The sequence below is a fragment of the Pimephales promelas genome, chromosome 2 (genome assembly GCF_988280905.1).
Source record: "Pimephales promelas chromosome 2, fPimPro1.hap1.1, whole genome shotgun sequence".
NCBI classification, from domain to species: domain Eukaryota; kingdom Metazoa; phylum Chordata; class Actinopteri; order Cypriniformes; family Leuciscidae; genus Pimephales; species Pimephales promelas.
The window spans coordinates 32538944-32553729 of NC_142770.1; the positions used below are offsets into that span (position 1 = coordinate 32538944).

Below are 14786 nucleotides of genomic sequence, written 5' to 3' on the forward strand. Positions count from 1 at the left end.
CAAAGTAAAAGTCATCATAGCTTGCGTGGTGTAGTCAGCTCCATAGGTCAGCTCCCAACTCAACTGTGAGAATAGATTAACGGCGATATATTTTTTTTATCGCCCGACAAGAGTCTCACGTTAACGCAGCACGTTAACGCCGATAACGGGCCACCCCTAGGGCTGTCGCGGTAACCGCAATATTGTAGTACCGCGCTTCTGACAAGTCAACCGCAGAGGATAGCACGTAACCGCAGCAACCGCGATATTCACGTTTTTTTTTTATAAGGCTATACCCTTCTTGTTTTGAACTTAATGCATGTGTATTGAATGTTAAACAAGTTCATAACGATAACAAGACTGTTTTTCATGGTGATGTGTAGCTTACAGGCTTCACACAGACAGTGAATGAAAGAGATCGGCAGAGCGCGTCACGCGCTGCGCGTGCAATTGATCTTTCGCCGGCCCCTCCCACAAAATGGCCATTGTCCAATCACACATCATAGCAACCGTTACTGTGTGAGCTGTTTCGTCAAACAGTAAGCGGTGCGCCCACGGCGTTAGTAAATCGGACACATGATACCCCGAGAGATTGTCTGGAGAAGTTGTGTTTTTTCCCTTTCCAAAGCCCAAAACACAACGCGAGCGGTGCCTAAGATGTATTAAACAGTGTGGACGCCCCAATTCCAGTTAAATGTGTCGAACATGGTTAACTCGTCTCGCGTGCAGCGTGCGTGCAACTGAGATTAGTCAAAGAAGCACGGAGAAAGCAGATCAAGAGGATCCACAAAGGACTTACTGTACATTTTCTAAAGGGTTGTTGTTAACATACCATAATATTCTCTGGGAAAATGAGCAGCAGTCAGCTAAGTTAGCAGTGCAGCACCGTAGACTTACAGTTTAGAGGACGTTCGCAACGGGGAAAGCATGAAGCTTACATGACAACATCAGTTCATATATCAATATCGTAACGAATAGAAATAACCTTAAATAACGTATGGTTCTCTGCCTCTTTCCGTCTCTTATGCATAACGTTAGTTACTTTTTAAACACGAAAATCGCATTCAGCATGAGCATGACACGCAATCGGTTGCTGTGGTAATGAACAACCTGCTTGTTAAAGCGAACGTGTACTCCTGTATCGGAGGCAAAATGAATCAATATGCAGCGCAAGTTATATATTTCGAACTCCAAACAATTAGCCACTGAACCAGTTTATAAAATCTTCAAGGCTGTGCTGGTTGCATTTGAGGTAACTTAGCATGGTCATGGGGTTTTTCTGATTTTTCTTGAGACTGGTAAGCATTAGCATCAATAGTAGTCATGTCTCATTCATTTCTTAATTTTATATTTGGAATAAATCCCTCCACCGCATACCGTAACCCCTTTTGCTTCGATCTTGCTTGATATCGCGGAGGTATTGCTCCAAAAAAGGTCACTGACACGCACGGGAATACCCTTTGCCGTCATGGCAATCTGTCGCGCTGCCCGTGTTTGACCATTTGTTTGACGGAGGTATCAACAGTAACTAAGGGGGCGGGGCTCGGCGAAAGGCTAATTACCTGCGTCTGTCTTTGAAGTCGTGAAAAGCTTGTCGTGTCAAAGGGAAGCGAAAAATTTGTCGCATCATCATTTTAACGTTCTCTTCACGGGTATTTTCCCATAAATCCGCGTCAGCAGCAGCTCTGGTCAGCATCCCACAACACAAGGAAGCCGAAATAAAATCAGTGAGTCACGCATTGAATCAATGGGTCTCTAATAAGTGAAGCATCGGCTTCAGCATTGCCTATGCGACGCATTGCTGCTCAGCTGAGCCTTGAAAAGTTGAATCTCAAAGTTAAAAATAAATAACATCTTGTTGAATCAGCTTTTTTAAACGTGTTCGTTGAATGAACGGTTCAATGACTCGCTCAAAGTCCGTTGTCATAACAATATGCGCGCTGAGTGAAAGTCTTACAATGCGCATATACTGTAGACGCTGTTTAGTTTCGGTTACATTGGTTACTGAAAATGTCCTCGTTTTTGTCCACATCGTAAACATTATTTATATAGCAACAAAAACATATAATTAAATAAATAAATAAATGGCGGTAATACCGCATATCGCGCTATTGAGCCACTCAACATTACAGCAAGGGAAATTCCATAACCGCGACAGCCCTACCCACCCCTAATAATTACTATGTTGTTGGTTTTTTTTCGTTTTGTTTTTTTACAGTGGGTCATAATACATCATATCTTTTAGTTTATCAGTGCGTTTTGTGGTGTTAGGAATTTCTCTGCGCATTTCCGCACTAACTCAAAACATGCGTAAACCACCTCCTGAGCTGGTGTAGGATTTGAGCGTGCCGTACGCCAACGTTGGACGTTTGGTGTACGCACTTTTGATAAATGAGGGCCACTGTGTTTTGTGGGATAATAATATAGTGAGATGTAAATGTTCCTCTTCAGGGAGACTCCTCACCGCTGTCTTCTACCGCCGGCAGGATCTGACGGTTCAAGCAGGAATCTGTCGCTGAACCACCGGATGGGGCTTACGCCAAACATATACTGTATACACTATCTACATATTAATCCTTATTCACTCAGAGTCTTTATGGTAGAGATGATCTTACCCCAGCCTCTTCAGTTTACAGTGAGGATTCCCCAGTCCATCAGAAAGCTGCTTCACTCCGGAGTCTCCTAGTTTATTATATGACAGAATCAGTTCTCTCAGGTGTGAGGGGTTTGATCTCAGAGCTGAAGCCAGAGCAACACAACCTTCATCTGTGACTCCACACTCAATCAACCTGTAGTGAACAATGACACACATTAAGCCTATATCCAGAGATAAACACAACACTTAAACTATAAATAACATAGGCAAGGCAAGTTTATTTATATAGCACATTTCATACACTATGGCAGTTCAAAGTGCTTTACAAAAAAAGGCAATAATCACAACATAAAAGCAAGGAAAATTCAAACAGTAATTAAAAAAAATCATTATTTCTATGGAAAATCCCCATAAAACAGGGAAACCCAATGGTGTGTGTGTGTGTTTACTGTATTTGTAAACATTTAAAAGAACGTGTGTATGTGTGTGTGTTAGGACTGAAAAAAAATCGATCCACATAACTATCACAATTTTCTGGTTAAACTGTGATAGTTATGTGGTTAAATTGAATTGCTTTATTTTTGTAAAAAATATTTTAAAAATTACTTATTTTACATTTTTTTTGTTGCTTACAGACGAGGTTGACAGAAGTTGGCCAATGAAACGTGTCGTTATCTATGATTGTCGTAATATCCTGTTCTGGTGGACGTGTGGAAGCGGCGTAAGACTGAATCACTGAAAAGCCCTTGCGCTACTCATATGCTGAGAGAGAGCGATAAGACAGTAGATCTGCACTATTCATCTTTAAAATACTGTGATCTCCATTCAAACACACACACACACACACACACACACACATGATCTTCTTCCAGTTCCTCTGTCTATTAAACCTTTGACCAAATCATATCGCAACATTTTAAATCTGTGTTGGCGCTGCCGCTGACCCAGAGAGAGTTGTCATGAAACAGCTTAAATAGAAGTAATGGGATAAAAGTGTAAAGCACAAATCTAAACACTGATGTCTAGCGATCAAAATAGAGGAAGTCAGATTTTGATAGAAACAATCATCAATACATACAATCAACAATACATATCATATCGTATCGGCACCCAAATATCGTGATATCAAATCAGCAGATAGGTGCATCATCCCAGCCTAGTGTCTATTTGCGTGTGTGTGTGTGTGTGAGTGATGGGTGGCACCAACACTGATATTGCAAACCCCTCAACAAATGTGCAGCTGTGCCCCTGACACACACACACACACACACACACACACACACACACACTCATACATACTTCTCTCTCTCTCTCTCTCTCTCTCACACACACACACATGAATATGAAATATATATTTCATATTGACAGCATTATGTTATTTATAGTTTAAGTCAGGGGTTCCCAACCTTTTTTGTGCCAGGGACCGGCATATTCATAAAAAAAAATTCCAGGGACCAGTTGTCAGTTTGAATACCTCAATTTTAAGATGCACCGTTTGGATTCGGAACATATCAGATATCACTGTGCAAAACAGTAACAGGATATAATTTATTTGCATATAATGAACTAGGTGGCAACAAAGGCTCCTTGCACACCAATCTTTTAAAACTTTCAGAAAGGTTCACAAAAAGTTTCTCTTTTCTGCCATTCAATTAGGTCTACTTCAAAAGCAACCCACATAGCACTCACTCACTAGCAGGTGCATAGACGTTGGAAGTTGACAAAGGGGCTTTAAACATGCTAAAATTTACTAACTCTGTTGTAAAGCTCCTTTTTTGAAAACATGTTGTCTATTAAGATAGACATACAGTAAAATAGCTTTTTACATAAAATAAAATTGCTGCATCATTTTTTTTAACAGCAGCAAATACTGTAATACAGAGTAGAATAAGTATCTGCATTAGAAACAATGAGCAAAGAATACATTATTTTTTTCTAAGAAAAAATCCACAATTAAGGCAACAGGATTATACAACTTCACATGGGCCTTTATGACAGTTTTGGGGACTTTGAATTGTTTGTTTTGCATAATTTCCTCAGAGCTCTAACTTAATAATTATCATCAACTGGATATGTCCATCTGAAACAAGTACAGGCCTACAGGTTTTTATTTTCCAGATTATTCCCACAAACGCATCTCCTGCTTTCTTTCATTGCATGATTAATTTTAAACATAAAATTAACTCTGGAAATATAGTTGTGATATGACGTGGCATAAGGGCAGCCCTGCTAGTAACACAGTGTCCATAAATCATGAAGATTATTTTTTCTTTATATCGGCCACGCACACTCACGAACTGACTGAATGCTGTGTTGATGTGTGTGTGCATACGACCAGTCGCGTGTGATGAGTGTTTTACAAAAGTCTGGATGTCATATTTGGCGCGGGCACCCTCGCGCAGCGGCACTGCAGTAGAGCTTGAGACGTGCGTCACGCGCTTATGTTCTGGATTCCCCTGCTTTTAAAAAAGATCGCTATATTATCACATTAAGTTGATAATTAAACGCAGACGAAAACAGCCTTCAGTCCAACGGCCAGTCCGCGAGTTTAATCTTCTCTAAATGCAATTCGTTTGTTATGTCAGATGTCTTTTGACAAGGCTACAATTTTTCAACACGCCAAAGTGGCTAGTAGGAGCGACTGGGTTACCGGCCGTGGGGGAAATCCACCCGCATTTGGCGGGTTGGCAGGTGTTAATGTCAAATATAGTAACAGTTTCAGAATACAATAGCAAACACACCGTGATTTGGATGTTTGGTGAAGTGCCGCTGCAGTTTTGACGGCTTCATTGCTTCATTGGAGAGTTTTTCAACACAAATTACACACAACGGATTTGACGCACGGAATCGCCTGTTGTCGTGAATCCATACCTATGTATGAGGTATCGTATTTACGATTGAAGCTTGATTTTTCTTTTTCTTTCTCTATATTTCAAGTTGGTCATCGCCTTTCCTTTTACCGGAACTGTCCGCAATGAAATTAGCCATTAAAGTCTGCTGAGCCCTTTCATCTCTCCGCACTTCTGTCACTTCAGCTGCACGCACCCATGCACTCGCCGCGCTCAGTCTGTTTAGATATGATGCGTTGCTAAGCAATCGGAAGGCGCTCAAAGAAACACGTTTTAATATTTTTATTTATTGTATTCATTTATTGTTTGTGTTTTGTATTAAATAACATGACGCATTAAAAAGCATCTTAAAAACACAAATATTATTATGGGGAAAAAAAATTCTGGGAATATTTCAAGGCCCGGTACTAACGTGTTCACGGACCGGCACCGGTCCGCGGACCGGGGGTTGGGAATCACTGGTTTAAGTGTTGTGTTTATCTCTGGATATAGGCTTAATGTGTGTCATTGTTCTCTACAGGTTGTGGGAGTGTGGAGTCACAGATGAAGGTTGTGTTGCTCTGGCTTCAGCTCTGAGATCAAACCCCTCACACCTGAGATATCTGAATCTCTATAATAATAATCTAGGAGACTCAGGAGTGAAGCAGCTGGAGGATTTGAGGGATGATCCACATTATAAACTGAAGACACTAGAGTAAGAATAGTTCTTAACGATTTTCATCATATTTTCATTTAAAGTTCAAATCTCTGTTTTACTTGTTTTACTTGCTAGAAATAATAATAAAGGTTCAAGTTCAGTAACAAACTAGTGTGTGTGCGTGTGTGTGTGTGTGTGTGTGGAGATTGTGTCTGAGATGATCAGATAATGAGTCTTAAATTCAGCTTCAGTTTCTGTCGGTCTCTGAACTTTAAACTGTTTAATATGAGTGTAATTCTGCTCATACTGTTGTGACTGATTGTGAGAATAATATGAATGTTATTTTCATCTTTTCCCCTTGAACTGTCTTTAACTGTGTGTGATAATCTGAGATTTGGGTTGTTATTAACTGATATTAAATCTGTATTGAGTGTAATGATGATTTCTGCTGGTTCTGGATCAGCTGTCCGTTGTGTGAAAGTGACCTTTCATGTGCTTTTGATTTTGTAAAGTGACTTTGAGCATCAGATAGAAGCTATATTATCATGTTGGAGAAGGAATTAATATAGACTATCTAGTTAGTTTTCTTATGTAAAGATGTGACAGATGTAATATCTCATACTGCATATGTGACTGTGTGTGTGTTTTATTTTAGGTATTCGAGGCCAGTCTGATGTTCTGCTGATCATCTGATGGTGAATAAAGATCCACTACAGAGACTCACAGTCAACAGAATCAACAGAGACTGAAGATACAGTGACTTCACTGTTAGAAATTAAGACTTCATTTAGATTTCAACCATCATCTGACAGACCTGACGAGGCGGCAGTGAAACACCTTTTATTTCACAGCAAATTACACTTTCTCATTCATAGATTAACCTTTTTATTTGTATAAATGTACAATATAAACTCAAATATGTAAATATAGATCCTGAATGTGTTTGTGTTGAACCAGCAGAGGGAGACAAACACTAATGAAAGATTAATTTTCATAATTATGAGAAGAAAAAACAGTTCAAGCTCATTTTTGGAAAACAATGGAAGCTTGCACTGCATGAAAAGACTCAAATCCGGCAATATCCGGGCATGGTAAACTCCTGTGCAATTTGATGTTTGCTGGATGTATGTGGGAAAAAGCGGATTAGAGTAACACGGAACAGTATATTTCCAGACAAACCCGGAAACCTCACCTAAGCGGGCATATACAGGAATCCACTGCTGGGTGTGAGAGGTGTGAAGAAGACCTTTCATATGTTAATGACTGACACTAAAGGGTGCTGGCTGTTCTCAGAGGGAGGAGTGGCAGAGGACTTCAGGATTGAAAATTATCTCTGGTCTACAGCAAACAAGTTTTTTGTACAGAAAAGTAAATAAATTCTTAAGGCCCTGAAACAGAAAACCGACGTCAAAGAACTAGCAATGACTAAAGCCAACTCTAGGGTTAGCTTATGTCGCCTGTGGGGCCTTAAAACCACTGTATGAAAAAAAGTATCCTAATCAAATATTCTTTTATAAAAACAGGACAAAATAAACACCATGAATATACGTTCACAAAAACATCTGAATATTTAATGAAATAAAAAATACAGGGAAACATTTCAGAATATCTAAATTTTTATTGTGAAGTTTTACCAATTGCAGACAACAACATTTGTCGCCATTGGCTTTGCTTAGTTGGGGACATTTTTATTTAATATTCAACAATGTTATTGAACTGCCTGCATTGACACCATTATATGAGATCTGAACTGAGATGGACAATGACATCACGGTTTTGGCAGAGTTAATTCTTTGGGCATGCATGATGTGAAACGAGTGGTCGCAAAACCACCGGGCTTTCCCGTGTTATTGTCAGCAGCTGGTTATCCTTCCATGTTGAAGAGTCCAGCTGCATCATATTTATTTACAAAATTAAATAGATTCACTTGCAACGCGTCATACCGAGGTTTGTGGTTTGAGTGAATAAGTCCTTCCGCAAACAAACAAGCTGCAAGAAAAGGGGGCGTTTTGAGGTTTGAAATTCACCACTCACAACCATAAACACAACAAATGTGGTGACGTAATGGAGGTGCAACCAATAACGTTAGTGTATGGCTTCAAGCGCGAGAAAAATACTTTAAAATTACAGCATTCCCGAAGCAAAGAGAACAGTTCGAGGTTTGGAAACAGTTTTCTTCTATTCACCTTATTTTGCACGACAACAAGGGTGACGCCATTGCGTTCGTTTTGTCATCTTACTCCCGTCTGAGAAAGACTTCAACTTCCGGCTCATGAGAGGGATGAGATTCTGCGCTAGTTGAAACGAACGGTAAAATATGTCAAGTATTAAATGTTCAGTTAGGTGCTGCCATAACAGTTGGATTAAGAGGAGAGAACAATTGGACCAACGGTGTAACGAACATAATGTGAGGCGGTCAGATTGTTGTTGTGGTGCACTTTACGATTTAGCTACACCCACCACAGACGAGGAGCACCGGAGGCAATGGCGGAAGGCACTACATTTGGAAGCATAGGCTTGAAAGTGCCCAACTGAGGCTAAACACGGAAACGATTCTGATGAGAAAACGCAAAAGTGGCGTTGCGTCATCTTTTTTTTTTATTCTGCGTTTAGACGAGCGTTTTGTGTGAGAAATCCGCGTGCAAATGGAGACGCAAAAGTGTGTGAAATTCAATGTAGTATGCACTTCAGGCGGCTAGGAGTGCATACTACAACAACACCAAGTCCACGCGCCTGCGTACAACTTTCACCGTCAAGCAAACTTTTGCGTTTTTACCGTTTACACGGGTAAGATTTAAGATTTCCACTCTGGAGGGTGGTTTCACTTTTTTGCTTTTTTGAGCCTCAAAAACGCCATCGCCGTGTAAACGAAAGGCACATCCGATAAAATATTTTTACGTTTTCACCCGCGAGCGTTCTCGTGTTAACAGGGCCTAAGGACGGGAATCCGATTGAGGAACACCCCAGAAATGGCTCGGCTACGATGTTCCGATAAAGAAGTCACGCCGGGTGTTGAATATTGTCAGATTCAGGTAAGCTAACTTGCCTAACTGTTATGTGCTTGTTTGCCTAACTTTAGATTCGTGAAGTCCGTTCTATGAATGCTTTTAAGATCAGTAACAAGCCGTAAACAAAATACAATGAATCTTGCATGATTACCATTGCCCACATATACATGTTATTTATTTAACTTTGTGATATTGACCTAAGAGTCTGAAAGAATGAATGAATGAATATTCATGGTAGTACAAGATAGTATGGTAACTTACATTAGTCTTACAATAGCTCACATTACTGCTATTGCACATTACGAGATGTAAACAACACTGGTCCAGATGCACTTCCTGTTTCAGTTTGTAAAAGGCTTCTTAATTTCAAATGTAAAGAAAATATCTTGAATATGTTTGTTTAACTTTTTGATTCAGTTGTTCTGTTGGTTGTACTTTAACCCAACGTTTATACAGTGTTAAAACTGAAACAGGAAGTGCTTCTGGACCAGTGTTGTTTACATCTTGTGAAATGGTCTATACAGAGATTGCTGATGCTAGTAGGCCAGCTAGCTACATCTCTCATTCAGATATTGATATTGACTTATGGCGAGTTAGGAGATTGTGTATTGTTTCGTTTTTAATTAATGTATCTTTCTCACACACTGTTCTGTGTAACTATGGGTGCCATCATCAATGAATTCTCCATGATCTATTTTAAGTAGCTACTAATGTAAAAAATGTTTATGGTTATAATATTTCCATAGATGCATCAATGAGAGTCAGTAATGCAGTGGATAACTATGAGGATGATCACATCCACATGCCCCACAGCTGTGATGCAGAATCACAATAGGAGGATCAATCTGTCTTTGGCCACAACCTGATCTTCTCAGAGACTCTCCAGCGTCTTGATGCTCTTTAGCGAAAGTATGAGCAGCACAGACTAACGTTACATGAAGAATCTTACAACGCTTCGAAAAGAATAAAAAAGGCACATGACGTGAACATTGCGGTAAGTCCAATTATTGTTCTATAACGTGGCTGTAAGCCATAGTTCGGTTACAATTATTGTTTTGTCTCTTGCGGTTACTGTGATGGTCAGCTTATTCCAACTGAAAATTCAGTTTTGTGGTTCTTGAAGATTGTGAATCAATTTAATTGCTTTTTAATTTCAAACTTTACAGGAATCTGTAAGGCGCCTCCATAATTCAGAGAACAACCCACACAAATACGTTCCACAAACCAGGTAAGACTGTTTCTTATATACTATAGCCTAAATGTTAGTTTAATCTACTACTCTATGGATTTGGAATGCCAAAAGTGAATTTCAGTAATGATACCTGCAACTTTCCCCCCCAGAATAAATTCATCACATAACCTGGCTGTGACCACTTACCTCTTCGAAGAATTAAGGTCAACTTTTACAGACGTTGACCCTGAATGTGTAAAAGGTAATCTTAAAGATGTTGTAATCATTTTATTGTCCTCTGTTTTACTTATTTTTTATTGCCATTACATTTATTTATGATATATTTAGCAGGTTGGAAGATGTATTTTGAGACTTTGCGGAGGAAGTATTCTTTGGCTCAGCCTGAAAAGGCCCAGAAAAGAAAAACTATGACGAGCATTGCAAAGAACCTTCAAAGAAAGCGACTGGTAAGTTAAGAAACTGGTTAAGCACTTTTTTTTCTCTTCAGAATGTAACTATCCTCCTCTCTGTGTTTTAGTGGTTAAGTTACTGTCATGTTTTTCAGTTGCTGGAGACCAGGTCCGGGGTTGTACAAACCAACACAGAAAAGGAACTTTGGAAGACCGCAACAATAGAACTGATGTCTGATGAAGATGATGCTATTGTTGATGGAAGGCCAGTGTGAATGGTGAGGTCTCCACCAATCTGCTCTCTGCTAGGTACTATAAAACAGACTAGAGGCTGACCCACACTATGCGTCACACCACCAGCGTATCATGGCAGTTTGAAAAATGTTAACTCGTATAAAAAAAAAAAAAAAAAAAAAATATATATATATATATATATATATATATAACCGTTCAAAAGTTTGGGGGTCGGTAAGATATTATTTTTTTTGGTTTGGGGGGGATAGCTCAAATTAACTCAATACTTTTATTCAGCAAGGATGCATTAAATGAATCAAACGTGACAGTAAAGACATTTATAATGTTACAAAACATCATATTTCAAATAAATGAAATATAACTTTCTATTGATCAAATAATCCTAAAAAGTCTACAACTGTTTTCAACTTTGGTAATAATAATGAATATTTATTGAGCATCAAATCATCACATTAGAATGATTTCTGAAGGATCATGTGACACTGAAGACTGGAGTAATGATGCTAAAAATTCATCTTTGATCACAAGAATAATGTATTCCAATAGAAACGTTTATTTTAAATTGTAATAATATTTAACAATATTACTCTTACTTTTTTTGTATTTTTTATATATTAAAAAAAAGCAGCCTTGGCGAGCATATGAGACTTCTTACCGATCCCAAACTTATAAACGGCAGTGTACACCTTGAATATTTTATATACACTTTAATTTCTTATTTATTTTTCTCGTATTATTTCATATATTTGTTCCTTTTTTTGTTGTCCATGTTGCTTATCTCCATTTTGTTTACTTGTTTGCATTTTAATGTATGTTTATAATGCACTCTCTGTAATGTTCTATTTATTTATATTGTTTACTTGGAATATCTACGTATATTTTATATATATATATATATATATGAAGAGTTCAGATGCAAAAGCCTCTAAATGCCATTTGAAATTTTCTCCTTTAATGATGATTTTTATCAAACTTGTATATTTAAGTTTAGTAATTTCACTTAAATAACAATTAATAGGCAATTATCATTGCCATTTAAGAGAAATTACTGAACTTAAATATACAAGTTTTATAAAAATCATCATTAAAGGAGAAAATTTCAAATGGAACTCTTCATATATTTTATATATATATATGTAACTTTTTATATACACTGTGTACTTTATTCCTTTACATCTGTCCTTTAAAATGATTGGGTAAAAAAAAATTAACGAAAATAAAAAGTTAACAATTTATTTAATGTATGTTTATAATTTTCTTTGAAATGTCCATGATTTTTTTTTCTTCCTTTCAGATGTTATTACTTCATACTTTTTTTTCTAGTTTTTGTTCCCAATTCCTCTGTAATGCTTGTTTATAATGCTATTTGGAATGTGTTATATACCTTAATAAAAATTTCAGACTTTCCCATTGTTCTTTGTGTGTTTAAATATAAATATATATATATATATATATATATATATATATATATATCAAATTTATTTTAATGAATATATTAAAATTGGGGGAGGGAGGTTTGGTATATATTTGAGCAATATCTGCATAGCTGGTATATAACCAATCAAATCAGTATGCTACAAGGCCTAGGGTGGGCTATGTTTAAAAGTAACCAATAAAGTCCGTTTACTGGGTTTTCAATGTGTCCTGCCCTCCAATAGTGGTCTGGGTGTTGGGAGTGGCTTTAAAAGAACAACCAATCCAGTTTGGTTGGAAGGCAAAAAGGTGTGAATGTTTCCTGCAAAAAGGTGTGATTTTTTCCTGCTAAAAACTTTAGGATTACTTGCCATGGCAACAAATGGCTCTAGCACGGAAGTATACATCCACAACATACATCCGATTTGGTATCATTCCGGATGTATGCGGATATATACAAACCCATGGAATTTGACATATCCGGCCACTATACTCCTGGATTCTTCCGAATTTCAGCAGTGTATACAGGAGTATACTGGTCCGGATACACCTATTTTCATGCAGTGAAAATTACCATTAAGTAGAATATTTTTGTACTTCACTTTCACCATGTTTATTATTATAGTGTGGTGACTCGACATTACAATGAACAAAGTAATTATGAAATTATGAAAATAAAAATACAAATAAAATAATAATAAGTTATTAAAACATCTATGGCCACCACAAACGCATTTAATTTGTCTTCTACTTTTGCCAGCACTCTCTACTGCCTTTTGCACACTTTGAGTTGTTCCCTGGCGTTTTAATTAAAGACTGAAATTCGGCATAACCTTGCATTAAAAGCGCTTGCTCTGCTTGGGAGAAAAACTGGGCGTGTTCTTTGGCCATGCTGAACAGCCAATAGCAGCGCTGCTGATCACTGGTTCTGCTATCGATACATGTCCCCTTTTAAACCAACGCGAGAACGCGCAGTTATCTCAGATAACTCAATCCAGCGATATACTAATCATAAACAACAGGTGTGTTCGAAGAACCCAATTAGCCGGATCATGATTAGCACGATGATATCATCTTAGATGTCTCATTTGATCTCGGATGTTTTAAGCAACGTACGAAGAACGAGCCCCTTATCTCCGAGGTTTGTTTACATACCGGTGCATATATGTCTATGCCGGTGTAACAGCTCAGTAATGGCGTCGCCACAAGATGGCAGCCTACACAAGAACGCTCGTCGGATTCGTCTATAAGCTGAGGTCTGTGCCCTGCATCGCGCGCACACACCGCGCGAGTGAGAGGAGTGAGAGGACTACGCCTGACAAAGTTTTATTTGAGGTAAAGTACTTTTTCTTTCAAATTTATTTAAATTACTGTTTGAAATTTAGCATTTACCGTTAATACAAGTATCATTGACCTTTAAAAATGTTAAGAATGTAATTAATAAAACGAATTGAGTTACTAAACAGGACAATCAGACCGGAAACCGTTTGTTTTTCTAAGCTATTTGTATCATGAAATATAGGCAGTTTTCGAATATGAAACCATAATAAATTATCATAAAATTGCCTTCCAGCAGGCCTTGGCCTACATCTAAAACATAATTCACACAAACAGTGGCTTTCCGTCTTTTTTTGCTACCATCATTTCAGTCTTCAACACTGTTTATAGCGTAATGTCGTTATATTTATGTGACGTCATTCACAGGTTTCGCTGCTAGCGCTGCCTTCCAGTCATCCATCATTTATAATAATAATGAAATGTTTTAAAATGTATAATAATAATAATGTATGAAACATCCTACAATATGGCCAGTGTATAAAAATAAAATAATGTATCTTAACTGTGACTTTTATGATCTATTTTTTGTTGGTGGGTTGGGAAGTCTGCATTGGGCTTTACATTCTTTGATCTCTCTGTGCAGTTTCAAATGTTATTTTATATATTCATGAATCACTTTTTAACTTTGGACCTTTAAAATAATTATCCCTTTCTCTCTTTTTTTAGTGCCGATTTCCATCTGAGCCATCTGATTTTTGTAAGTGCAGTCATCTTCTGAATTGACATCCCAGCTAGCAAAATTTGTCTGGCCCACCTCTGGGCCTCATCCTTGCTTCAATTCTGGCCCAGTTCTGGCTGGGTCCCCGGCCCAAAACTGGCCCAACGCACTGACAACGGACTCAAACAACTTCCTCTGGCCCAGATGTGGCCCAGGCACTGTAAAATTGCTCTTATTCATTGAAATGGCCCAGTTCTGGCCCAGGCACTGTAAAATTACTCTTATTTATTGAAATGGCCCAGTTCTGGCCCAGGCACTGTAAGGCGGATCTGGCTGAGAGTCGGCTGGGTCCCCGGCCCAGATGTGGCCCACAAACTGTTGAATGTAATTCATTTTATCAGGGAAACACAAAATCAATCATTGCAAAAATGTTTTTGTTTTTAAGAAAATAATTGTTTATTCAAAATTAACA

General features: G+C 38.1%; 1 protein-coding gene and 1 long non-coding RNA gene across 5 annotated transcripts in view; one reads left to right on the forward strand and one right to left on the reverse strand.

The window, feature by feature from the left end:
- LOC148997204 (ribonuclease inhibitor-like) overlaps window positions 1–2986 on the reverse strand; it is a 361305-nt gene extending 358319 nt beyond the window's left edge. Inside the window, exon 1 of one of the 2 annotated variants that reach the window (XM_089122046.1) lies at window positions 2595–2986. In XM_089122046.1, the coding sequence (XP_088978172.1) occupies window positions 2595–2791 (197 nt within the window). In that variant the 5' untranslated portion in view covers window positions 2792–2986. The remainder of the gene's footprint in view (window positions 1–2594) is intronic. The other variant, XM_089122051.1, reaches the window with a different exon arrangement.
- A 5213-nt stretch (window positions 2987–8199) lies between these two features.
- LOC120478166 (uncharacterized) lies at window positions 8200–11074 on the forward strand. 3 transcript variants are annotated; one of them, XR_016147054.1, is made up of 7 exons: window positions 8200–8848; window positions 8992–9093; window positions 9816–10063; window positions 10236–10297; window positions 10411–10502; window positions 10589–10707; window positions 10806–11074. It is a non-coding gene; the product is annotated as an uncharacterized LOC120478166 (long non-coding RNA). The 3 variants fall into 3 exon arrangements; XR_016147056.1 differs by having other exon boundaries at window positions 8200–8371; XR_016147053.1 differs by lacking the exon at window positions 8200–8848 and having other exon boundaries at window positions 8891–9093; window positions 10806–11073.
- Window positions 11075–14786: the final 3712 nt, after the last annotated feature.